This window comes from Kogia breviceps, chromosome 15 (assembly GCF_026419965.1).
Source record: "Kogia breviceps isolate mKogBre1 chromosome 15, mKogBre1 haplotype 1, whole genome shotgun sequence".
Taxonomy (NCBI): domain Eukaryota; kingdom Metazoa; phylum Chordata; class Mammalia; order Artiodactyla; family Physeteridae; genus Kogia; species Kogia breviceps.
The window spans coordinates 58,104,644-58,130,152 of record NC_081324.1 but is presented as its reverse complement, the minus strand read 5'-3'; the positions used below and the strand labels follow the sequence as shown (position 1 = coordinate 58,130,152).

The following is a 25,509-nucleotide window of genomic DNA, read 5'->3' as shown; positions in this document are numbered from 1 at the left end:
TGCGCCATCCATGGTGTACTTGGCCAAGCCGGGCAGTGGTGCCAAAGCCTGTCCATCGACAGCCTCCTCTTTATTTAATACAAGCGAATAACCTTGATTAAGCCAATGTAGCCTAGTAATTATAAAAAGTAAGTGACCAGTGGCAAATCCGGTGTCCCTTGAGGAACTAGTGATAATGTGAACAACTTTTTATATGCAAACAATGCAGCATTTCAAGCAACATTTGAAAAGCTGGCATTTTTGCAGAAGATGAGGGGTTGAGGAGGCAGCTTGTATTAGGAGATAGTGGCCTCAATTTTGTTCTTTCCTTGACTTTACAAGCTTTTCTTGCTCTGTGGGCATTGTTTTCTTTATCTGAAATGTGGGATCTGACAGTTCAAGCCAGCATTGCAGCCTTGTCTTTGTAAGAAAAGTCTGAATAATTTTCTTTGTTTAGAGGCTAAAATGTCTATTCTCAAATAGGAGGGCGACAGTAAGAGAAATCCTCCATTTCTTTCTTCTTTTGAGGGGGAAGCAGACAGAATAATTTAGACCCAATCTGAAGTGGCCTAAATAGTTGTTATCATGTACGTTTATGATTAACTGACTTATATTTCTTTTTGACTTTATAAAGTGTAACTTTATTTCGCAAAGTTAAAAGGAAAATAATGGCCGGCTCCTTAGACATTCCACCGGGACAGTGTATTTCTCTGATCTCCTTGTCTTTTTGTCTGTTTGTCTGTGTCTTTTTCTTTCTGTCTCTTTTTTTTTACCCGTATAAAACATCATGTTTATGCATTTTGGGTTTATACATTTTGTAATCTTTATAAACTTTTTGTCTAGAAGGAAACATGTCTGTTGCATAAAACATATTCGTGTGTACTTTATATCATGATGTGATCATCTCAGCCTTTAATACATGTTTTTGGTGAGGATGATTGTAATTGCATTGATTATAAGTATAAATATTCAAGCTTAAGTTTTAAAAGATATATAAAACATACCTTAGTAGCAGCATGAATCAACATTTTATTTAATTTGAGAACTTACATTATACTTATGATTTTTCTTGCCATAATATATTTTAAAAAGCCAAACACCTGTCTTCACACTTGGTTACTAGTCTTTATTATTATTGATAGTTTGGAAGTTAGCAATGCCTTTTTTGTGGCTGCTTTTGAAACACACCGTGAATTTCATTTATAATATAAGCCATTAACCTGAATTGCTTAGATGTTAAAGACATCTACTGAAGTCTGAGATTACAGTTATGAAATTATTAGGTGTTGTATAGAATGTATATATGACAGGTAACACTTTTATGTTATAATTAATCCTAATTAACTTTAAATATAATTAGTCAACCGCAGAAACATATCCTTTTAATTACATTTGAAAAATATATTCTTTTGATTACACTTATGTATAAATTTATGTTAAGTGTAAATTTATGGTGTAATCTGATTTTGTCGGTTTTGAAGTTCAGCAGCTCACTTAATCATGAAGAATTTGGTTAAAAATAAAAAAGTTCCCAATGACTCTTATCTACCACTTAGGCAGTAACAGTGAAGCTTTTAGGTTTGAATTGCAGACTCTGTCCTGTGTAAAAATGAAGATTTAATTTGTATATTTTAGGATGGGAGTTGTTAAACTTTTTGGTCTCAAGATGTTGTTATACTCTAAAACATTATTGAGGGCCCCACAAGTGTTTTTATTATTATGTGTGTTTTATATAACAATATTTATTGCATTAGAAGCTAAAACTGAAAAAGTTTAAATACTTGTGCGTTTATTTGAAATGACAATAATGAATGTATAAACAAATTATATTTGCATGAAAAATAACAATTTTCTAAGGCAGAAATCTTTAGTGGCATTGTTTTACATTGTTGCAAATGTCTTCCAATGTCTGGCTTGATAGTAGACAGCTGAATCCTTGTTTCTGCTTCTGTGTTCAGTCTGTTGCCACGTGTTGTGCGGGTTGAAGTATGAGATGAAAATCCAGCTACGCATAGATGACAGGGTGAAAAGGGGAGGACCCTCTGAAAGTGCCAGGGAGACCGCCAAGGGACCCTCGAACCACACTTTGAGAACCACCATTTGACACTTCACAGGCCTGTGAAGGAGACTATGGATTTTATTAGTGAAGGGTAGCCAGGGTTGGGGGAACAACCTCCACCAGAACCACATGGCCGGAAAGGTAGGGAAGGAACAGTTTTCCAACAGAGTGGGGCGCTGTTCCGGAAGGAGCGAGGGATGCGGAGCAGACACGATACAGAGACAAGTCTGTGAGGTCTCCTCCTGCAGGGCTTGGCCCGCGTTCATACAGTGTATTTCCTACTGCTCTGGCTCTTGGGTTGCTTGAAACCAGAGATCCAGCCAGAGGTGTCCTGAGGTAAGAGGGGGAGGGCTCCTGAAGTGTCCCTGGGGCCTGGGGACAGGATGCAGCCGGGCCTGGGATTGTGCACCGTTGAGGACTCCACTTCTCCGTCCTTACACCTCTCCTTCCTGCTCCTTCCTCACTGCGGGCCCTTTCCCTCCACTTGCACAGGCTGAGAATAGTTCTGCCAGCAGTGCCCCGTCTGCATGTTCCGTGCCGGCGACCCAGAGAAAGATGAACTTCATCTGCCTTAGTTCCAGTGACACGCTTCTGGGGAAGAAATCTGACTTGTCTAGCTGGGGTCCGGAGGCCACCCCTGGACCCATCAGCTGTTGCTGTGGCCTAAGATCACGTGGTTCACACAGGGCAACTCCCGCTGTTGAAATGTGGATGGTGGAGCTAGGGGGGATGGGCAGTTTCTGAAAAAAGAAGGCTGGGGGCAGAGTCTGGCAGACTGTCATCACATGTGTCCTGGAAAGAGAACTGAGTTAGGTTAGAAGACCTGTGTCTGAGTCTTGGCTCTGCTGTTTTGAGCTACAGAGGCGCTGGACGTTTCTCTTAACACGAGTGTAGATCCCAGCGTCCTCACCGCTGTCATAGGCGTAAGGTGTTGCAGAGGGAAAGCCTCAAGACGGGTGTTGCTCCTGCTGCCGCTGCTGTTTTTATTCCTCCCGGTGTCATTAAACTAATGGTCATTATCCATTATCACCCTTAGAGCATCAAATCAGCTCGTGTTGTGAAAGCAGACTAACCATACACATACAAGGTATTATTACTTAACCACCATCCTAGTCTAATGTCATTCTCTTTACTCAACCTTGGATTTCTCAGTTTACCTTCTTATATCATTAAACTGATAAATCCCCTCCCAGGATTTATTGGCTTTTATAAAGTTTTTGAATGTTTGGGTATAAGATCCTGGAAAAGTGAAAACCTCTAGAGTGACTGATTTAATCTCCCGCCTGATTTGGTTTTTTCAACCTTCTCCTTAGAGAGTTCTGTTTCTATATCAGGTATTGTGCTTATGAGACAGAGACTTACCTTTTCCTTTTCATCTTGTTATTAATATGTCAGTCATGTGGTGGTTCTGAATTATCAGCTCATACTTAAGTCATTATGAAACGCAAAGAGAGGAAAAACGGAAAGACCACAAATTTCCCAGTTCATATTTCCCGTTAAGCTGCCATGTTTGCTGACTTCTGTTCGCCGCACACGTGGGTGAGTGAATGTGGAGAGTGGGAGGCGGGGAAGGCCCAGTCCTTGTGATGGAAGAATAACCTGTAAACACTCTCAAGCTCTCTTGTTTTTTAGGGACCTGCTTTGGTCATCTAGTACGGCGTTGGAGTCTCATTCTTTCCTGTTTTCCAGGAATGTGTTCTGAGATTAAAATTGATTCATTGTAAAATTCCTCTTAGAAGTCCCTAGAACAAACATTTGATTTAGAAAGCTTTGTAGACATAATTTCTTTTTTTTCCAAATATGTCATGGCGTACTCCTCTCCTTTTGAAGGGTTATATATGTGCAAATGAAAACAAAATCCTTAGTGAACCTTATTTCAGCTCAGGGATATACTAAAAAATTGTTTGAGGTTATGCTGTATCATTACATGTTGACCTGAGAATTGAGGAAGCTACACAATTTTATATTTTAAAACAATTTCAGAATGTCTTAAACGGCTGATTAAATAAGCTTCTGAAGTTGTAGGACTGGGCTGTGAAGCTAACTGGCACAAAATGGAAAAGTGAGATTTTAATCAGTAGATACGGGAATACTAAAATGCTTTACTTTGCAAAGCATCTTCATAACAGGAAGTCCTACCAGGACTGTCAACTTGAGTATTTTAAGGCCTAGAAATGAAAATTGCAATTTAACCCATCCGGTTTAATATCATTCCGCCTCCCATGCTTTTGCACAAAGACTCTCCCAGCGGAGGCCTCCAGGGGCGCACTGTAGTGTCACCTCCCCTGTGGCCATGTGATGTCCCCGGGGACTGTCCTCTCAGCTGCTTTCTGTGAAAAAAAAGTCAGTCTGAGTATTTGAAAAGTCAGGTTTGATGAGCATAGAATTGTGAGTACAGAAAGTGTAGAAATTTCTGCAACTTGCGCCGGGTGAGATCTTGCAAGGCCTTGGATTTGCTTGGAGGAGAACAGGCGGTCGGGCTGGGAACAGGAGGAGGCAGTGACCTCCCCGTCCCCGAAGCCTTGACTTGCTGCGGCTTTCTCTCTGTGGCCAGAGGTGTTCTTTTGCTACTGTGCTCTAAAACATCGTCGGTAACAGTATTAACGTCTCAGCTTTTAGAGGGAGCTCTAAAGTAGGCAGTGGGGCTGGTGCAGGGCACCCAGTGCTCTAGGCCAGGGCTGCTGTCAGCGAGCTCTGTGACCTTGTCTCTCATTTGTCTGGGATTCAGTTTCTCTTTCTGTGAAATGAAAAGGTTGGATTGATTTGGATCCATATTTCATAAACTGTGTTTCCATCAAACATAAATTCATTTAGTAGGCGCTCTGGGGGAAAAGGATCTATTTTCAACTACAGTTTGGATTCAAGTTAAAACTTTTCTTTCAACCACAGGTCTCACTATTTTACTTTGTTAAAACTCATCTAGAGGAGAGAGTTAGTGTCTAGGGTTCCTCAGCCTCATTCGGTCACAGGGTGTGAATAAGGTCATAGCGTATAAAGGTTAAGAGTGCGGGGTTTTAGAGAGGGTTCGGTTTGAATCCTGGCTGTGCTCTTTACTAGCTGTCTAACCTTGGGCAAGTTACTTACACTCAGTGTTCTCATCTGTAAAGCAGGGACCCTGAAGATTATATAACGTCTGTAAAGCATTTTGTAAAATTCCTTGGAATTAGTAAACGCTCAATATATGTTAGCAAGTCTTAGAGATAATCGATTATGATTCCATGATTGACCATATCTCACTTGATTCTTACATTTTTCTCTGATGGTGGTAGATAAAGAGTTGTTTCTATTTTGTAAGCAACATGATTGAAAATTAGAGAGTTTGTGTGTCTTGCTGAAGGTGATGGTTTGAATAAGCGGTAGAGCCAGGACTGGACCTGGGCTTCAGATCCTGCGTCTAGAGAGCTCTCTTCCTCTCCGGGCTGCTTTCGCTCACACACGTGGAAGTGAGTCACACGTTTCTTAGGTTGGGATTCTACTCCGGAGTATTGTCAGCTTTGTAGACCTTCTTTACACAACTGGCTGGCACAGAAAGTTAAAGAAATTGCCCAAAGTAGAGTTACAGAAGTGTAAGTCAGACTTCAAGAGGTCTTAAGATCGTCTTCTAAGGTAATCTGATCCACTTTAGTTTACAAAGGAGGTCATAACTCACAGAGCAGTGAAGTCCCTGCCTTGAAGCTGCATAATTTAGAGTGAGATTCGTTTCTCCACCTTGAAGGAAGGGAAAGGTAGGTGAGGCTGCGAAGGAGGACAAACACCTTCTGTGAAGCTTGTCCTGCTTTATCTTTATCTGCCCGGGGCTTAGCTGAGGACATTTTTTAGTGGCTACAGTTTTGTGTCTTCACATGAATAGCAAGAGAACGGTGAGAGATTGTTCTGAACTTGGAAGCACTAAATGAAGTCAGCCTGAGGACAGAGCTGCTAATGGATGGATATGAGCCATTCCATGCTGACGGCTGCACCTTGCATAACCTGTAATGCTTGGCAGCTGACTCACCCCTCAGGTGACCAGAAAATCCTGCGTCTCTGTCCTTTATGCGTGTGGTTTGACTTTTCTCTAAGGATTTTTTTCAAAAGACCTAATTGTGACAGTTGGGGCCCAATAGTTGAAGGGAATTTTCACAGTTGCTTATGTGTCTGTGGCATTTTGATAAGGGCAGTCGAAAATCAGGCAATCAGCATTTGGAGGATTCCTGCATTCCTATTAGAAGAAGAGCAGTCTCTTTTTCTGTCAAGTGTTCACCACCTGGAATTAGAATAGTTCACTGGTTGAGGGTGGTGGGGTAGATGGTTTAGTAGAAAAGATATCAAAGTTAAATGAGCTGCAGAATGGGAAGAAGGCTCTATTTATCTCACTGTTCAGGGTGTTTTGTTTAGTGCTTTTACACGCCAGATTTTCTCTTAGGAAATACCACTCAGTAAATTCACATAATGTTCCAAGGTTTGGTGAGAAAGTAACAAAATATGAAGTAGCAGCAAAGACTCCAGCTTGTCATCACCATTTGTGTTTAAGATAAATGGTGTTTCTTAATTACAATTTTTTGGATAGACTTAAGCTAAAATGAAGTTTCAAGTGGGAACTAATTTGATAAGCTCTGTGCGCTTTGAATGAAGTACAGCCAAAGTCAAATATATTTAGATTGATCTAGAATATCAGCAAGAATACCTGTATGCCAGGATCTGTAGACAGATATTGAAGTTGTAGTACACGTGGGGTTGGAAGAAGGCTGGTCTCTGGCCTGTGGGTTCGTATCTGCTCTCCGCCGTGGGCCTGTGGCTTCCTCCTGAGTGGGGGCGGTGCCCTCTGCTTCCCCAAGGCCTTCTTTGGAGTGTTAATGTCATCTTGCACCAGGTCCTGTGCAAACACAAAACTATTTTGGGTTTAAAATATATAGATCAGAAAGTCCAGATGGCTCCTGTGGCTTTTATTAGTAGCTAGAAAGAGCTGTGAACAGATGGCATGAGGGTGAGGTAAAAGGCTACTTACCTTTTACAAGCCATACTTTCAACAGACTAGAAAGTAGATTTGCTACGTATGACTTCTTTATAGAAACTGCTGCATTTCATCTAATATAAGACACTATTGATTGTAAACTGCTCCATTGTTTTAACAGCCAGTGGTAAGGAAAAGAAATGCCAAATCAAACGGTTACATAATGTTTCCTTATCAGTTAGAATTTATATTTTATTTAAAGAACGCTTCTATACTTATTTAAGCATATATTTTTAATTATTTATTACTACTGTACATATTCAAAAATGAAAACATTAGCTTAATCAGTTGGATTGGGCTTTTCCGAAACTTGATCACCTTCGGAGTCCAACTCTACTGCTTCACCTTTGACTCTGTCATCAACATCTGTGTTTTCCCGCACATCAGCCTGTGCCCTCAGGAGTCTTAATGTTGAATCATTCCTTAAAAGAATGTTTCAGTATTGTCTCTGGGATTTTCTTCCAAGCTGTTGACGTACATTCTGCACATTTTGATGGTATCATCACATGGTTTATCTGTCAACAACTAGGACTCCTGTTCCTTCTTCAAATGACCTACATATTGTTTATTGACCATTTGTGATCATTAAAGGATTTAAGTTGTTCTGTCAACCCACCAGGAGGGACAGACAGGTCCGGGCAGGGGTAGGCAGTGATAATCACGTAAGAATTGCTACCTGGCTGGCAGTACTGCAAGACCATCCTGATTTCAGGTGTGTTGAAATGCACAAAATGTGTTCTGTTATCAATCACCTGTGGCCTACATTGGCATCTATTATGCCCACTAAATATCTGGCTACTCTGTACATGGTATGTTCTGTATTTCTTGCCACAGACATACCTGTCTTCTGGCAGACAGAATGGAGAGAAAGGATGAGTTTAGTGCACTGTTTGACATTCATATTTGATATTCAGGGGGTTATGGGAAAGATCATTTTAACGTTATTGAGTGACTAGGAACTTAAAGAGGCACGAGAGACTGAAAGTGGATGACAGGAAAAAAGTCTTATTTCCATTGACTTGCCTGGGAGATTTTTATAGTCCCTTCTCATAGACCTGGAGTTATACTCAAAGTTATGTAAACACATATATGAGCACCACTCTCCACCCCACTGTTTTCTCCACCCTACTTGCTGGTCTCTTATTCATAAACAATTAGGTGCTTTGTTTGCCCCCAGATCTCACCTCTGTTGCCTCTGCACCTTCCAAAACCCCTTCATTATCATTATTTTTGATACCTAATCTTTTAAAGCTTTAATTGATACTTTTATTTTCTGTCATCTCTTGATTTCCCTAAAATAAAAATGTCATATATTCTTAAATTCCAAATAATTAAAAATTATTTTGTTTTGGAATTGTTATTTATAATTTTGTGATGTCTTTTAAGGTAGTTGGAAGAGCTCTAAGACCTTACAAAATCTAGATTAGTTAGATTCAGAGAGTCTGATACGGCTAATGAGTTAGAGTGATATTGGGATTGCAATCCAAATCTTTCTCAGTGTTTTAAATTGGGCAACTATTTAGAGAGCAGCTGTCCTCTTTCTGTTGCTGCTGCCAATGCTGCTTCCTTGCTTCTAAAATTTTTATTAGTCTTGACTCTTTTCTTGCAAATGACAGAAATCCAACTCAATCTGGCATAAGCAGAAAAGGGACTTCATTAGCTCATTAAGAAGTCCTCGTGTGGTGGTGGATCAGATATGGCTCTGGATCCAGGGGCTTGTCACTCTCAGCACTTGGTTTTGCCTTCTTCTGTGTTGCCTTTGGTCTCAGTGACGCTCTTGGTGGCCTCTGCAGTCCCAGACTGACTTCTGCTAATTTGATCATCTCAGAAGAAAGGTTCTTTTGCCCAGTATTTCTAATCAGAGTCCTGGGATCGAATCTCTTTGGTTTTTCTTAGTTTGTATATCGATCCCTGAAGCGGTTACTGTGGCCGAGAGGGTGGATTTTATTGCTTTGGCCTTTCCTGGGTTATTGCCTACCCTGGAACGACGTGGACTCAGAATGAGAATCTCCAAGGTGAAAATCAATGAGCTGGACGAAGAAGGAGGGTGTTGGGCTGGCTACACCAGTGGGTTCTCCTAACTGGCGCTCTGAGCGGCGCCCCAGTGGTCTTCAGCACTTGTAAGCCATTCGGCTCATCTGAACAAGAAGGGAAAGTAAAAACTACAGCAGTGAACCTGGAACTAGATCTCTAACCTCCGCTCTGACTCTGTCAGGCTTGTAGGGCAACATAACTTCCCCACTTCAAAACTATGTCAGTCACGTCTGAAGGGCGAGAAGCTGAGGGAGGCGGAGTGTCGAGGTTGGAAGAGTCAGGAGTCCCAGGTGCCACCTTCAGCTCCGAGGACAGAAGCCAGCTCTACTTCTCTGCTGGTTTGTAAGCTCCCAGAGAGCAGCAACTGTGCTGGATCTTACTTTTTAAACATTTTGTCTCTCTCTTTTTTTTTTTTTTTTTCTTAGTCTCTCCTCTGGGTCTCCTTTTAGATGTATGTTGGTGCCTCTTGCAGCCACATAGCACAGGGAGATCAGCTCGGTGCTTTGTGACCACCTAGAGGGGTGGGATAGGGAGGGTGGGAGGGAGATGCAAGAGGGAGGGGATATGGGGATATATGTATATGTATAACTGATTCACTTTGTTGTAAAGCAGAAACTAACACACCATTGTAAAGCAATTTTACTCTAATAATGATGTTAAAAAAATCATCCTTTATGTCTCTTCTCTTTCATAATTTTTAGCAATTGCTTTCCTATTTTGGATGTTTGTTTCAGCTCTGGATTTGTCTTCTAGTTTTCACTTCTAAAAAGTATGCTTACTTAACATACCCACAGAGGTTTTCATACCATATTATGTATTTCATTTCTAGATTTTCTATTTTGTTTTCATATCTTTGTTTTTTTTTTACTTGAACAGTGTTCTGTTCTTATCTTAGAGAGTCTGTTTTCATTTATTTCTTCAAGAGTTTACACATTATTATTTTTATGTCCTTCTAGGCTTTTCCTATTATGAAGACTTCTGGGGTGTTCATCTTTTTTTGTTTGTTTTGTTTCGTGCTTTTGTGTACCTTCACGGTTTTCCTCGTGTGTTCTGTAGTTTTAGTCTGTGAGCTCATCTCCAGGGAGAGTTTCACGTGAGTTCCGACAGTGGCCTCGGTGGTCAGGATGTTGCTATGGGGCAGTTTTGCTGTCACTGATTTGAGCTCTTTGCATTGCTGGGTGTAGGGGGCAGTGGAGCCCCAAACTTACTACAGATTTGGGTTTCTGACTTCTCAGTGGTGACTTTTCCACCAGTGTTTTAGTGAAAGTGGCCTTCTTCTGTGCTGCTACCTAAGCCAGTGAGTGAAGGCCTATTAGTCCTTAATCCAAGATAGGACAGCGTTTTTCTGGCTCTTGGCTCTGTAGACAGAGACAATTTCTAGCTCAAAACCATGCCTGCAGCTTATGGTTTGTTCCTATCGCCAGGTGGGAACAAAAAGCAAAGCCCTAATATGTATATATGATTTAGTTTCCTCAGTTTTATCTTTGTTTCTGGCATCTGCAGATTTCCTTTTTTTTCTTTTAATAATCTAGAGCTCAGCTGTGTAATATAAATTTTTTATGTTTTTCCAATATTTCTTTTTTTCCCTGCATCTGTTGAATTGACCATCTTGACCAGAAGTCACCTACTTATTTTGTATTTCTGTAGCCCCTAGTATATTGTCTTTCACATAGTGGAAATTATATAATTTCCATATATATATAATTTAAATTTTTTTTAAAATTTATTTTTATGCTTAGTAACTGCAAAAAGATTTTTCTGGTTGTAGAGAGGAATTACAAGGCTGACAGAAGAAACTAGATTTGCTGTATAGAATGGAAGAAACTTGAGTTTGCCATAATGTCATAGTAAAACGTTTGTAATACTTACAAGTTTTAAAAACACTTTCAAAATATATGCATACTGTGGGAAGCAAAATAAAGACCCTCAAAGATGTCCACACCCTAATCCCTAAAGCCTACGGAAATGGATGTTGTGCTACAAGGAATTAAGATTGCTAATCAGAGTACCAGAAAATAGGGACATTATCTTGGATTACTCTATCACATGGGTCTTTGAAATGTAGAAGGGGGAAGCAGAAGATCAGAGTCAGGGTGAAACATTGTCAGAAAGACTTGACTGACCACTGTTGGCTTTGAAGATGGAGCACGGAGCTTCAAGCAAAGGCATGTGGGAGGCCTCTAGAAGCTGGAAAAAGCAAAAAAAAAAAAAAAAAAAAAAAAAAAAAGATTCTCTCTTAGAGCCTCCAGGAATGAATAAAGAGCACTGTTGACACCTTGATTTTAGCCTAGTGAAACCCATTTAGGATTTTTGACCTCCATAACTGTATAATAAATTTGTGTTGTTTTAAGGGCCTAAATTTGTGGTAATTTGTTACAGTAGGAAAGTAATGCAGAAATGACCAGCAATTCCACCCCTACCAGAAATGTGCTGCGTGGACATTTCAGCAGGAGGCGTGTTGTAGAATGTTCAAGAGCACTATTTGTAACACCCCATACCTGGAAATTACCCAGATGCTCTTCAGAAGCAAACCAGAGAAATACGTGGTGACACACTCCACCTTCTCTATAGCAACAAGAGTGACTGTCTGCAGCTCCATATGCAACAACCCAGACGAGTAAGTGTCACAGACGTGACGTTATCAGCAGGAGAAACCAGATACAAAAACAACACGTACTGTGTAAGTCCATGTATATAGAATATAAAAGAGACAGAAATAACGTGTAGGAAGTTGGGGTCACCATCGAGATTATCCTTGGTGGGTAGTGACTGAAAGGGGACATGCTTGTAGTATTCTGTTTCTTGATTTGGGTGCTAGTTACATGTGTCGAGTATGTGAAAATTGATTGAGCTATACACTTATCTTTTATACATTTTTCTGTATGTTACACTTCAGTTAAAAAAAGAACATGTCCCAAACATCGTGTCATTTTCCACGATAGCTCTGCAGTCTGGTCCGTGTGGATAAGGCTTGCTCTCATAGCCAGTGACTGGGGGAGTCGGACCAGAACTTTGGATGACAGGCCTGCTGCTCTGGTCTGACTCCCTCCCTGTCATTGTATCAGATTAGAGAAAGTTTCTGTAGGACCAGGTTTTAATTTGCCTGATGAAAATTCTGATGAACAGAATTCACAAATATCTGATGCAATCTTGAAATGCTCGTAATAGAGATGTGTGCTAGTAACAAAACAGTTTCATTTATTTCTGCAAATAATCTATTTTCATTTACACTTTAATGTGAAGTGTAGAGACTAAGAAAATGAACAACTCTAGGCTGGCCATCCGAATTTAATAATCACAATATTTTGCCCCGTTTGCTTCCATTTTCTGAAAGAAATGAAAGCATTGTGATTACAGCTGAAGCCTTCTGTCCCCAGACCTGTTTATTTCCACCCGTCCTGAGATGAGGCTACGATGCTGTAGTTTGTGTTATCCTCAGTCATGTTTTTATATCTTGCCTAGATGTTGATGCTCTGTCAGCAGTCATTACGTACATGGTCTGTGGTATCCTGCAACTTCATCTTTTTGTCCAAATGTGCTTTTGAGATTTATCTGTGATGGAATATATATTACTCCAGCTCATTTGTGTTAAATGCTGTATTGTATTCCAATTTTGAATACATTACAATTTATTTATCCATTTCCTATTGATAGGTATTTGGGGTATTGCCAGTTTTTTCTTATTACAGGTGGTGCCACAGTAAACGTGTTCCTTTTGCACATGTGCTAGTGTTTCTGTACATCTAGGAACAGCTGAACCTAACTGGTGTCTGTACCAGGTTACAGTTCAGCGACATGTGACGGTTCCTGCCACTTCCAGCTGTCAGTTGGTAAGACTGACCTTTGCCAGTTGCATTCGTGGGTGCGAGAGGGTATTTATTTTTAATATGCATTTCCTTGTTTCTGTTTGATCCTGCCCTAGATGTTAAATCTCTGAGCCCTGGGTATTCTTCCAGAAAATACCTTTTTGCTTAAGAGACCCAGACTCAGTTTCTCCTCTGTGTGATTTGCATCCCCATCTTCTGTCCCTGCTCAGACTTGACGCAGTGGAGGAAAGATACTGGGTTCAGCTCTGCCCTGTGCCCGTCGAGGACCGTGGCGGAGGCTGATGCCTGCCTCAGCCACGGCCTCCTCCTTCCTCCAGAGCCACGTGGTCGGAGGCTGGGCAGAGCATCGCGGGCTCCCGGGCCACCTGCCTCTCGCTAACTGCACATCGTACAAGCTCAGAAAGGGTCTAGGGAGAGGTTTTCCCCCCAAATGTAAGAGGAAAGCAGCGAGTCTTGCTGAGAAAAGGGATTTAAGACACAGGAAAAAACAGACGGGTTAAAAGAGAATACTGTGTCCATTCTTCCTACTCAGCTTTTCTCTTCTTATATTGGATCACTAAAGTACACCATTTCAAATGACTAAAGAAACATCCTTAACATTTTATAGGTAAAAAACAACAAGTTTTATAACTTTTGAAGCATAACAGAAAAAAGATACACGAAGCCAACATCCAACTTGATGAAAACCTTACAATACTCTTTGTTTTCCTGTCTAACTGCTGTGCTGAATTTTATGTTTCTCATTTCTTTGCTTCTTCAAAATAATTGCCCACTTAAGACTATATCTCTAAGGCACATATTGAGTGCTTCTGCATAGTTTTCTGTTTTAAAAATGTAAACAGGCTTCTGGTTTCCTTTGTTCATTCAATATCATTGCTTATATTTTTGTTCTTATAAATGTAGTTGCCGTTGATTAATTTTCACCATGCAACGTTACATTGTGTGACTGTAACACCAGTTAGTCTTTCAGATTCTTGTAGGTAGGTATTTGGATTGTTTCCATCACCACCCGCCTTCCCCTGGGCCATTAATATGAACTTGTCTCCTAATGGAGTGTAACTGCTGGAGTCCTGGGCCGTGGGATTTGCTGGAACATCATCAGCTCTCAAGTTTATGCCGTCTTGTACTCTTTTCCACCAGTTAATCTTGGGTGGCAGAGTGTGAGTGTTCCCAGCTCTCTGCAGCCTTGCCAACATCTGGTGGTGTCCGAGTTCTTGAATGGCCGCGACGTGGTTATCTCCTTGTGGTTTTAGTCTTAATTTCCCTGATCACTGACAAGGTTGCACAACTTTCCATAAATTTCAGTGTGAAATACTTATTCATAGTTTTGCCCTTTTTTCCCCTGCATGGATTATTATATCTGTCTACTATTGCTACCAAAAATACTGCCTCACAAACCTCCCCAAACTCAACATCTGAAAACAGTACATACTTATTTGCACAGTAATAGATCTTTAGGTGTTTTGTGATTGGGCCGACCTAGGCTGGGCTTGCCCGGGTGGTTTATAATAGGCTCCAGGCTCGGTGTGCTGGGCCGGGCTGCAGGCTGTGAGTCGGGCTCAGGTGTGCTCTACCCGTGTTCCTTCTGGAGCCCGCTCTGAGGGAGCAAAGGGTGACTGAGGTACGCTGTTTTAACGGCGGATGTGGTACTGCAGTGAGGTCAGGACAGATTGCACAGCACATTTTAAGCCTCAGGTGATAGTGCATCTGCCAATAGCCAAAGCAAGTCATAGACCAAGCCCAAGACAAGTGCATTTGGTCCAGATGGAGCCATGGCAAGAGTGAGGATGTCTCACTGTGTTACAGGAGAGTCAAGAATTGAGACTGAGAAAAGTGAAGGAGTGGACAAAGATATTTCATGTAAACGGTAAGCAGAACAGAGCAGGGGTAGCTATACTTACATCAGACAGAATAGACTCTCAGTCAAAAAGTGCTACGAGACAGAGAACATTATGTAATGATAAAAGGATCAATCCACCAGCAAGATATAACAATTACAAATGTATCTGTAGCTAACTTCAGAGCACCTAAATGTGTAAAGCAAACATTAGCAGAACTGAAGGGAGACATAGGTAACAATCACAGGCACAGTAGAAGGCTTCAGAACCCCACTTTCGGTAATGGATGGAAAACCTGAGAGAAGGTCAGTACAGATACAGAGGGCTTGAACAACACTGTGGACCAAATGAACCCAACAGACAGATACAGAACCATGTACCGGACAGCAGCAGAATATGGGTTCTTCTCAAGTGCATATGGAACCTTCTTCGGGATAGGTCATCGCTTAGTTCACAAAACAAGTCTTAACAAATTTATAATGGCTGAAATCACACCAAGTATCTTTACTAGTCGCAGTGGAGTGAAAGTAGAGGTTAGCAGCGGGAGGAAAATTCACAAATACGTGGAAACTGAATAACGTACTCTTGAACAACCACCGGGTCAAAGGAGAAATCTAAAAGGAAATTGGAAAATACTTTGAGACAAATGAAAGTGAGAAAACAACATACCATAACTTAGAGAATACATCAAAAGCAGTACTAAGATGGAATTTATTGTGATAAATGCCTACATTAAAAAAGAAGAAAGTTCTCAAAGAAACTATCAACCTAAAAGAGGTAGAAAAAGAAGAACAAACTAAGCCCAAAGTTAGCAGAAGGAAGAAAATAGCAAAGATTAGGGCAGAAATAAATAAGATAGAAAAATCAAACTAAGAGTTGATTTTTTTTAAAAGATAAAAGATAAACAATATATTGACAAATCCTTAGCTAAACTAATTAACAAACAAAGAGGAATCTCAAAATCAGAAATGAAGGAGGATACCTTACAACTGATAACCACAGAAATAAGGATCATAAGAGATTACAATGAACAATTATATGCCAAGACACTGGATAACCTAGATAAATGATAAATTCCTAGAAACATACAACCTACCAGGACTAAATCATGAAGAAACAGAGAGTCTGAACCGATCTGTAACTACTGTGGAGATTGAATCTGTAATAATAATAATAATAATAAACTCCCGGTAAAGAAAAGCCCAGGACCAGATAGATGGCTTCATTGGTGAATTCTACCAAACATTTAAATAAGAATTAATGCCATTCTTTCTTAGACTTTTCCAAAAAATTGAAGAGAAGAGAATGCTTCCTTCCCATCTGGATGCCTTTTATTTCTTTTTCTTGCCTAATTGCCCTAACCTAGAACCTCCAGAAGATTGTTAAACAGAAATGGTGAGAGCAGACATCTTTGTCTTGTCCCTGAGCTTTTGGTCTTTCAACAATGAGTATGATGTTAATTACAGGTGTTTCATAAATGCTCTTTATCAGGTTTAGGAAGTGCCTTCTATCCCTGTTTTTCTGAATGTTATTTTTTCAATCATTAAAGGGTATTGCTTTTGTCAAAAGCTTTTTCTGTGTTAATGATGTGATTGTGTGGTTTTGTCCTCCATTCTCTTACTATGGTATACTACATTAATTAATTTTCTAATGTTAAGCTGACTTTGCATTCCTGGTCATGTTCGTTAATACTTTTATATGTTGCTGGATTCAGTTTGCTAGTATTTTGTTGAAGCTTTTGAATCTATATTCATAAGGGATACTGGTCTGTAGTTTTCACTTCTTGTGATACCCTTGTCTGGTTTTGGAATCAAGATAATAGTGGTCTCATAGAATGAATCTGAAGTATTCCTTCCTATTCTCTTTAGTTTGGAAGAGTCTGTGAAGAATAGGTATTAATTCTTTGAAGATTTGGTGTAAGTCATCTGAGCCTCGGCTTTTTCAGATTTTCTATTTCTTCTTGAGTCAGTTTCAGTAATTTGTGAATTTTTAGGAATTTCACCTTAATTTACTAATTTGTTGGCATACAGTTTTCATAGTGTTCCCTTATAATCATTTTGATTTCTGTAAGATCAGTACTGATATAACCTCTCTCATTCTGGTTTTAGTAATTTGAATCTGCTCTTTTTTTTTTTTTTTTTTTTTCTCCTGGTCTGTTGAGCTAAAAGTATGCCAGGCTTGTTTATCTTATTGACTACACTTTACATTTCCAAGATTTTTTAGCTTTTTCATATACAACTCTTTTTTTACTTACTTGTATCATTGCTAATAATTTCTTGTTCATTTTAAAAAATAAATTTATTTATTTATTTTTGGCTGCATTGGGTCTTCATTGCTGCGCGCGGGCTTTTCTCCAGTTGTGGCGAGCGGGGGCTACTCTTCATATTGCGGCGCGCGGGCTTCTCATTGCAGTGGCTTCTCTTGTTGCGGAGCATGGGCTCTAGGTGCATGGGCTTCAGTAGCTGTGGCTCGCAGGCTCAGTAGTTGTGGCTTGCAGCCTCTAGAGCGCAGGCTCAGTAGTAGTGGCGCACGGGCTTAGTTGCTCCACGGCATGTGGGATCTTCCCGGACCAGGGATTGAACCCATGTCTCCTGCACTGGCAGGCAGATTCTTAACCACTGAGCCACCAGGGAAGCCCTTCTTGTTCATTTTTAAAGTCTTTCCTTTGTGTATCTTTTTGAGCATCTTAAGCTTATTTATTTAAAAATATTCCCCAGTATTTTCTATTATATAAATTTCATCAGGACTGAATTCTTCTCCCAGTGGCTGATTTTATTGACTGTCCTCCTTAGCATTTGATTTCTTTATGTGTTTGTTAATTGAATTTTGATTTGCAGGCACACTGTGTGTGGGAGGACTTTGTTTTCTCACTGATATGGACCTCCCGTCCCCTGGCTTTTTGGCTGTGAATGTGCCTTAGCCTGGTTCCCCGGAGCCCACTTCCTGGTCGGGACTAGCGTCTGCTCTTCCTGCATCTGAGACCCAGAACATTTGTGTCAGAAGCTCTGTTCCCTCCCTTGCGAGACCGGCAGAGCCTCCTCTTGCCTCTTGGCTTCAAGGACAAGCCTGGTTCCAGCACCTTCACCTGTTAACCCTGTCGGTTCCCTCTCCCTCAGGGGGCTGGACTTCTGGCCTCTCCGTTTTCTCTTGCTCTGGAGCCCTGAGCCCGGGAGACTTAGGCCTCAGCCTTGCTGGACACTTAGTTTCTCATTTGCTGCTGGTTTACAGAGAAGGCTAACTGGTGTGTATTTTAATGGCTTTGTTCTTTGTTTGGAGCCAAGAGATATCTCAAAGCAAGGATGTACAATTCCATCTTGGCAGGAAGTTCTCAAGAGGGAATTTTTAGAAACTTAGCTGGTTCAAGTATGGAGACCTCAGTATGGAAGAAACCTCTTAAGAGATACTGTCTTATAAACAGCTAAAGTGTGTGTGTATATTAGCCACCAGGTACTTTTGAATGGAGTGTAAATTGTTAAATATTGTTCTAGAAATAATTCAGACAGGTAGGCCTTAAAATAGACTTACCAGACTTATTACTGTGCTGATGTTCTCTGGGACCTTTATCTTTGGTACTGCTGCTGTAATTGTGTGTGTGGGGGAGAGAGAGACACACACAGACATGACAGGAAAGGGAATATGTTTTTCATTATCTGATTTTGTTATATCTGCACTGGTGACAGAAAGAATTCAAATTTGAAGATACATCTATTAGGTATCTGTTTATAATATTTTGCGTTCGAGTAACCCTGTGTGATAGCCCTTTGAACCCTGAATCTTGGGATGTCTCGTGCTGTGTGTTCATAAGGCATTGTGCAAGACAAATGACTGCACAATTAATACACCATTACTGTTAATCCATTAAGATTGCAACATAGATAATAAAGGTAAACTTTTTTTTTAATTATGAGAGTAGGTGGCTGCCCTGATGTAAGTAAAGAGACAATACAAGTCAACTGTGGACATAAGCTCTGTGAGGAACTTGCATATCCATTTCTTACTTAGATCCTCGTAGCGGCAGGAGCTTGGCTGGTGCACCTGAGTGGTTACGGCTCAGATCACTAAGTTTACACAACAGTTGTAAAAGTGCAGCATAGTCTGGTGTTGAAATGAGTGGCTCTAGGGTTGTACGGGGTACTTGTTTGTCGTGCAGCCGTGGGCAGTGTTTCCTCATCTGTGAAATGGAGGTGATAATGGTTTTTTAAAAAGTTGCATTGTCATAAGAGTTAATGAATAAGAATGAACTGAAAGTCTACCTGTAGAGGAGCTCCAGCCGTGCCTGGTGCATGTCGGTGCTCAGGTCACGTTAGCTGTTACTGTCAATACAGTCGAAGGGGAGCAGCAATACATGCACAAGCTGTCGCAATGCATTCAGTTGTAATTACTTAAATTTATTCAAACACCCACTACTATGCATTATTGGCATTGAGTATCAACTGGGTGAATACATTTTAGCCTCGTTACATCTTTGGAATGGTGGGAAATCAGTGCAGTCATTGGATATTTGTATTGGATATTTTGGTGCTAAATTCACTTTGAATTCTATGCAGCGTCCTGGAAGCAGCTGAAATGTTCCCCCATAGTATGTTTTCTGATCTGTGTTGGACCTTCTCTCCCTCTGGGAGCACCACGTGAATTGCCCATTTGTAATTCTTTAAAAGCATGCATTATATTTCTTGTTAATTTATGTGTGTTTCTTATCCATACAGTGACCATACGATTTCCTGTTTAATTGGGAACATTTTGGGGAGTGAAAGGCAGTGCTGTTAATACTTCTGCTAGTATGGGAGGCATGAGTCAGAAGTATGCTGGGTTATCCAGGGCGCATGGCTACTGTGCTTCTTTTCCTCTCTACAATGTCTGAAGAATCTTCCTTAGATTCTGCAGAGTACCTGTGACTGTCCTGATGATAGTACGTGATCAATTACCAAATAGCAACTGGACATAGGCGGACTGTGCATTATTTTTGTTGTTTGTAGACTCCTTTACTATGAAGTATTAAAACCGTGTGCCTTCTAAATAAAAATCTAATTTGTCTGCTTAATTAGGAGGTCAGTAAGACAGGTGTTTGGCCATGTGCAGACAGAAAATTCTATGAACCATGAGGGAAATCAAAATGATTAAGAGGATTAATTTGAAAAATCCGTGATTTCAACATTCTTCATAGAAATACAAATCAGTTCTATATACTCATCTGTCCTTTTGTTTAAATATAAAACACTATTTAGAAGTTTCCTTAATTAAAATCACTTAAAATAACCTTGTCTGTTGCAGCCAGCGCTTGGGTGCTGTCGCAGTGCCAGAGTGCACTGGGGCACTGCTCTGCCCAGCCGCTGTCTCTGTTCACCTTCGCTTCCTCCAGACGGTACGCTTCCTTACTGTGTTTTAGAATCTGACATGATTCTTCCTTGGCTCTAAATTTTTAAAATTTCTTCAAAGCTCTGCAAGGAGGCATGCGTCTGACATGACATTTGGGGCCCCCCTGGGGGTAGGCCACGTATCATGGGAAATCAGAGTAATCCGTATATTTTGATACTGTGCCAAGGACTCAGGTTCAGTTTATGTCAGGCGTTCTGTTCGGTTGCTTAGAATACGTCCTGTGAACTGACGGTGGAAGAGACCACCTCAGACCTCCCTCCCTCCCTGTCTGTCTGTGTGTCAGCCTGTCTCCCACCTGTCTGTCTGTCTGTCGATCCATCGATTATCTCTCATCTGTTTACATATCATTCATCTCCTTTGTATTGTATTTGATGGAATTTGTATTTGATTCCTTTTTTTTTTTTTTTTTTTGCCTGGCAGCAAAATCTTATATGGGCTGTTAGGTACCTTTTATGTTTTGCTTTATTATTTCTAAGTGTAAAGGGAATTTAATTATTACTAAATTGTATTTTGAAATTTCTCCTCAGCATAAAAATTTTCCATTCCCCCCCCCCCCAATACATGATAATATAAATTCAGGCTTTCTTGCTTTTTTAAACCAATCAGAGTTACTGAGATAATTGCCAGGTATTAGCAAGACGGATCACTTTGACTGTGAGGAGACAATCGTCAGTAGCCAGATGATTTCAGTTTGACAAGCCATGGGGTATTATTAGTCACGTGCAAGCCAGCCTTGGCCGTACTTGTCTTGTGCAGGAATACTTTGCTACAGGCATCAAGTCTAAACTGTTCATTTGCATAGTTGTTTGGAGTATTACCCGGAACTAGGCATGATAAATTGTATTTACATCCTACAAAATGAATGCAGTGTTATTGAATTTAGCAGGAAAAAGCCTGTCTTAAGGACATGACTATTATCTGACTAGAAGCAGACGGATATGCGAAGTGTTTTTTGTTTGTTTGTGGGTTTTTTTTTGTTTTTTTGTCTTTTGTTTTTGTATACGGAGGAGAAAGAGAAGGGAGTTACAGAGTTTGAGAACATGCTCGCTCCAGTCATACAGCGTTCTAACAGGGGTATCGTATGGGTCGAGAACTAATATCCACTGGGCTCAAGGCTTTTCTGTGATTCAGAGATGTGCGTATGCAGTTCAGGGCATGTTGAGAGTCTGCTGGGAGGTGGCACCGTGGAGAGAGTAGAAAGCAGGGATCAGGCATCCACAGTCCTGGTCATCAGAATGCTTACAGCCTCGAAAGGGGAGACACATCTGAAACTGAAAAACATGACATGTCTGAAGTGTTGAAACTGTGGCAGAGGCAAGGACAGGGATGCTGCATGTGAGGGGAGATGCACCTGGTCCGTCGGGGGCAGGAGGTGAGCGAGGGAGGCTTTTCTCAGGGATGGGAAGTCTTTCAGTGGAGTCGTGCAGCATGAGTAAAGAGTTAGAGAGGTTGACAAGGGAGGGGCGGTTCTGAGGTTGAGGGACCAGCAAAAGTGTGGGGCTGCGAAGCCACGGGTGCATCATGCTCCAACGGACGTCGCGGGGCACGAGACCAGAGGGGGTCAGAGTTAGGAATGGAGGGGGAAGATGGATTCCAGACATGCTGAGTAGATTAAACACCCACCAAACCTGGTGAAGAGTGTGGGCTGGGATGGAAAGGTTGAAGTGATGGCAGCAGCTCCTCCATCTCTGGTCTTTGTTTGAATTAGAAAAAGGTACATTTTCTTCCCGGCAGATGGATAGCCTGTGGCAGGAGGAATGGCGTGTGTGCAGAGCCCAGGGTGGGTTTCAGCTTCCACTGGCCCCTTGGCTCCGTGCTCTTGTGCAGTGCACAGTCAGAACAACTGTAAGGGGCAGATGTGGTCACTTGCATCATTAGTGCAAATATGGAGAGCGAGTGGAGCTGGGCGGCCGTGAGAGGGGCAGTGACACGCTCAGTGGTGAATGTGCTCAGTTTGTAGTTTCTAGGGTCACTGTTCAGGGGGACATATCAAATAAGAAGTTGGATATATGATTCTAAAACACAGGGGAGTACAGGTGATTTGAGTCCATTGAACTTTTAAAAACTTACAGGTAAATTGTAGTTAAAATTATTCAAAGGGAATGACCTTCTGAATTATAGCTCTAATGGGACTTATATAATACTAGTGGTTGGTTCTCCAGCATGGTTAATCGCCCTATCAAAAAACTAATTCCAAGTAACTTATTAAAGAATGCCTACTACTTACTAATGTACCAAAGGATGGTCATGATAAATTGGATTGGTGAAAACTTTTCTTCTCTATTGCAGATTGCCGTGCTATGCCTTGTGTGACTAGGACCTCGTACCTAGAACACCTCTGCCTTGACACTTGTGGAGACTCAGACCATGTGAGTACAGAAGCTGTATAGGAAAATTGCAGTGAATCCTAATTGGTTAGTTCAGCTAAGCAGAAAACCAAAATTTCGTGAGAGGGAGGACCAAAGAAACAATATCTGTTTTTTGTGTCATGTATTCTAGATGAGGTGGAAAACTTATGTCTTTTCCCCATTAATTTATTATTGTACTAGGCGCTATAAAATCAGCAGTGAGCTTTTTGTGTCAGCTTATTTATCAGGGTATTTATGGCAACCAATTATAAGAGGTATAATTGAAAGCATGTTTATTTTTGTTTGTTTGTTTTTGTAATTCTAAAGGAGACAAAAACCCCATCACTCTTTCTGTGGCATTATTTTGCAGAAGAACACTGCTAAGGAGTGCTAAAGTGGCAATGAAACAGCCCAGCAGGAAGAGGAAGCTCAGTATGGATTCCAAAGAACGTTTGAATCAGGACGGAGGCTTGGTAAGTTGTCAGTTCCTGGACCCTTCCTGTGGTTTGTGCTCATTGTGGGAATTCGCAGCGTAATTGTACATCTCCTACAGTGGCAGAAGAGGTGTTGTTTTCAATCACACGAAACCGTTTGCTTCTGGTTGAGTTTTATGTAGAGTGTTATAGAATATATGTGTTTTTTTTTTTTTTTAACATCTTTATTGGAGTATAATTGTTTTACAATAGTGTGTTAGTTTTCCCTCTACAACAAACTAAATCAGTTATACATACACACATGCTCCCACATCTCCTCCCTCTTGCATCACCCTCTCTCCCACCCTCCCTATCCCACCCCCCCAAGGCGGTCACACAGCACAGAGGTGATCTCCCTGTGCTATGCAGCAGCTTCCCACTAGCTATCTAATTTACATTTGATAGTGTATATATGTCCCTGCCAGTCCCCCACTTCGTCACAGCCCACCCCTCCCCCTCCCCCTCCCCATATCCTCAAGTCCATGCTCGAGTGAGTCTGTGTTTTATTCCCATCCTACCACTAACCTCTTCATGACATTTTTTTTCCCTTAGAGTCCATATATATGTGTTAGCATACGGTATTTGTTTTTCTCCTTCTGACTTACTTCACTCTGTATGACAGACTCCAGGTCCATCCACCTCATTATAAATAACTCAGTTTCATTTCTTTTTATGGCTGAGTAATATTCCATTGTATATATGTGCCACATCTTCTTTATCCATTCATCTGTTGATGGACACTTAGGTTGCTTCCATGTCCTGGCTATTGTAAATAGAGCTGCAATGAACATTTTGGTACATGAGTCTTTCTGAATTATAGTTTTCTCAGGGTATATTCCCAGTAGTGGGATTGCTGGGTCGTATGGTAGTTCTATTTGTAGTTTTTTAAGGAACCTCCATACTGTTCTCCATAGCGGCTGTATCAATTTACATTCCCACCAGCAGTGCAAGAGGGTTCCCTTTTCTCCACACCCTCTCCAGCATTTATTGTTTCTAGAGTTTTTGATGATGGCCAATCTGACCGGTGTGAGATGATATCTCATTGTAGTTTTGATTTGCATTTCTCTAATGATTAATGAGGTTGAGCATTCTTTCATGTGTTTGTTAGCAATCTGGTACGTTTTAAAAGGTAATCTTGGGGGCTTCCCTGGTGGCGCAGTGGTTGAGAGCCCGCCTGCCGATGTAGGGGACGTGGGTTCGTGCCCCCGGTCCGGGAGGATCCCACATGCTGCGGAGCGGCTGGGCCCGTGGGCCATGGCCGCTGGGCCTGTGCTTCCGGAGCCTGCGCTCTGCAACGGGAGAGGCCACAACAGTGTGAGGCCCGCATACCAGAAAAAAAAAAAAATTAAAAAAATTAAAAAATAAAAAAAAATAAAAATAAAAGGTAATCTTGGGAATTCCCTGGCGGTCCAGTGGTTAGGACTTGGTACTCTCACTGCCAAGGGCCCGGGATCAATCCCTGGCTGGGGAACTAAGATCCCATAAGTCATGCCGTGCAGCCAAAAAAAAAATGATAATCTTCATATTAAAGGTGAAAGGAGGCCTTTTCTTTTAAAAAGATGGAGGTACTTGATCATTATCAAGTAAGGGACAGAGATTGTGAACTAACTGTAGGGGTTGTGTTTGTCAGGGTTCTCCAGAGGATCAGAACCAATAAGAGCAGTTGACAGCCCTGTCACCATCTCTGTCCCTACTTGATGATGATGAATTATATGTATATTTATAGAGAGAGACGCATTTTAAGGAATTAAAAAAAAATAAATTTATGAGGCTTCCCTGGTGGCGCAGTGGTTGAGAATCCGCCTGCCGATGCAGGGGATGCGGGTTTGTGCCCCGGTCTGGGAGGATCCCACATGCCGCGGAGCGGCTGGGCCCGTGAGCCATGGCCGCGGAGCCTGTGCTCCACAACGGGAGAGGCCACAACACTGAGAGGCCCGCCTAGCACAAAAGATAAATAAATAAATAAATAAATTTATTTATTTTTATTTATTTATTATTTTTGGCTGTGTTTGGTCTTCGTTGCTGCGCACAGGCTTTCTCTAGCTTCAGTGAGCGAGGGCCACTCCTTGTTGTGGTACACAGGCTTCTCATTGCCGTGGCTTCACTTGTTGCAGAGCACAGGCTCTAGAGCGCGCGGGCTTCAGTAGATGTGGCCCGTGGGCTCAGTAGTTGTGGCTCACGGGTTTAGTTGCTCCGTGGCATGTGGGATCCCCCAGCACCAGGGCTCAAACCGTGTCCCCTGCATTGGCAGGCAGATTCTCAACCACTGTGCCACCAGGGAAGCCCTATTTTAAGGAATTGACTCATGCAGTGATGGGGACTGAGTAGTGGCAGTCTGGAGACCCAGAAAAGAGTTGATGTTACAGTCTTGAGTCCAAATGCCATCTGGAGGCAGATTCCCTGTTCTTCAGGGGAAGGTCAGTCTTTTTTCTTGTAGGGCCTTCAGCTGATTGGATGAGGCCCACCTCACGGTGGAGTGTAGTCTGCTTTTCTCAGATTCTACTGTTTAAATGTTAATTGCATTTGAAAACTATGTCACACTCTTGACAACTAGAGGGCATACATTGCATCATGCCTCTAGTTCC

The 25,509-nt window shown here is 41.4% G+C and overlaps 1 protein-coding gene across 2 annotated transcripts in view; it reads left to right on the top strand.

Annotated features, from left to right (window-relative positions):
* The window catches only part of L3MBTL4 (L3MBTL histone methyl-lysine binding protein 4), a 374,898-nt gene that overhangs the window by 28,998 nt on the left and 320,391 nt on the right, over positions 1–25,509 (top strand). For both annotated transcript variants that reach the window (XR_010836709.1, XM_059039839.2), the window contains exons 2-3: positions 22,393–22,472; positions 22,822–22,924. Coding sequence is in view for 1 of the 2 variants with exons in the window: in XM_059039839.2 (XP_058895822.1) it covers positions 22,853–22,924 (72 nt within the window). In the remaining variant the exon portion in view is untranslated. The remainder of the gene's footprint in view (positions 1–22,392; positions 22,473–22,821; positions 22,925–25,509) is intronic.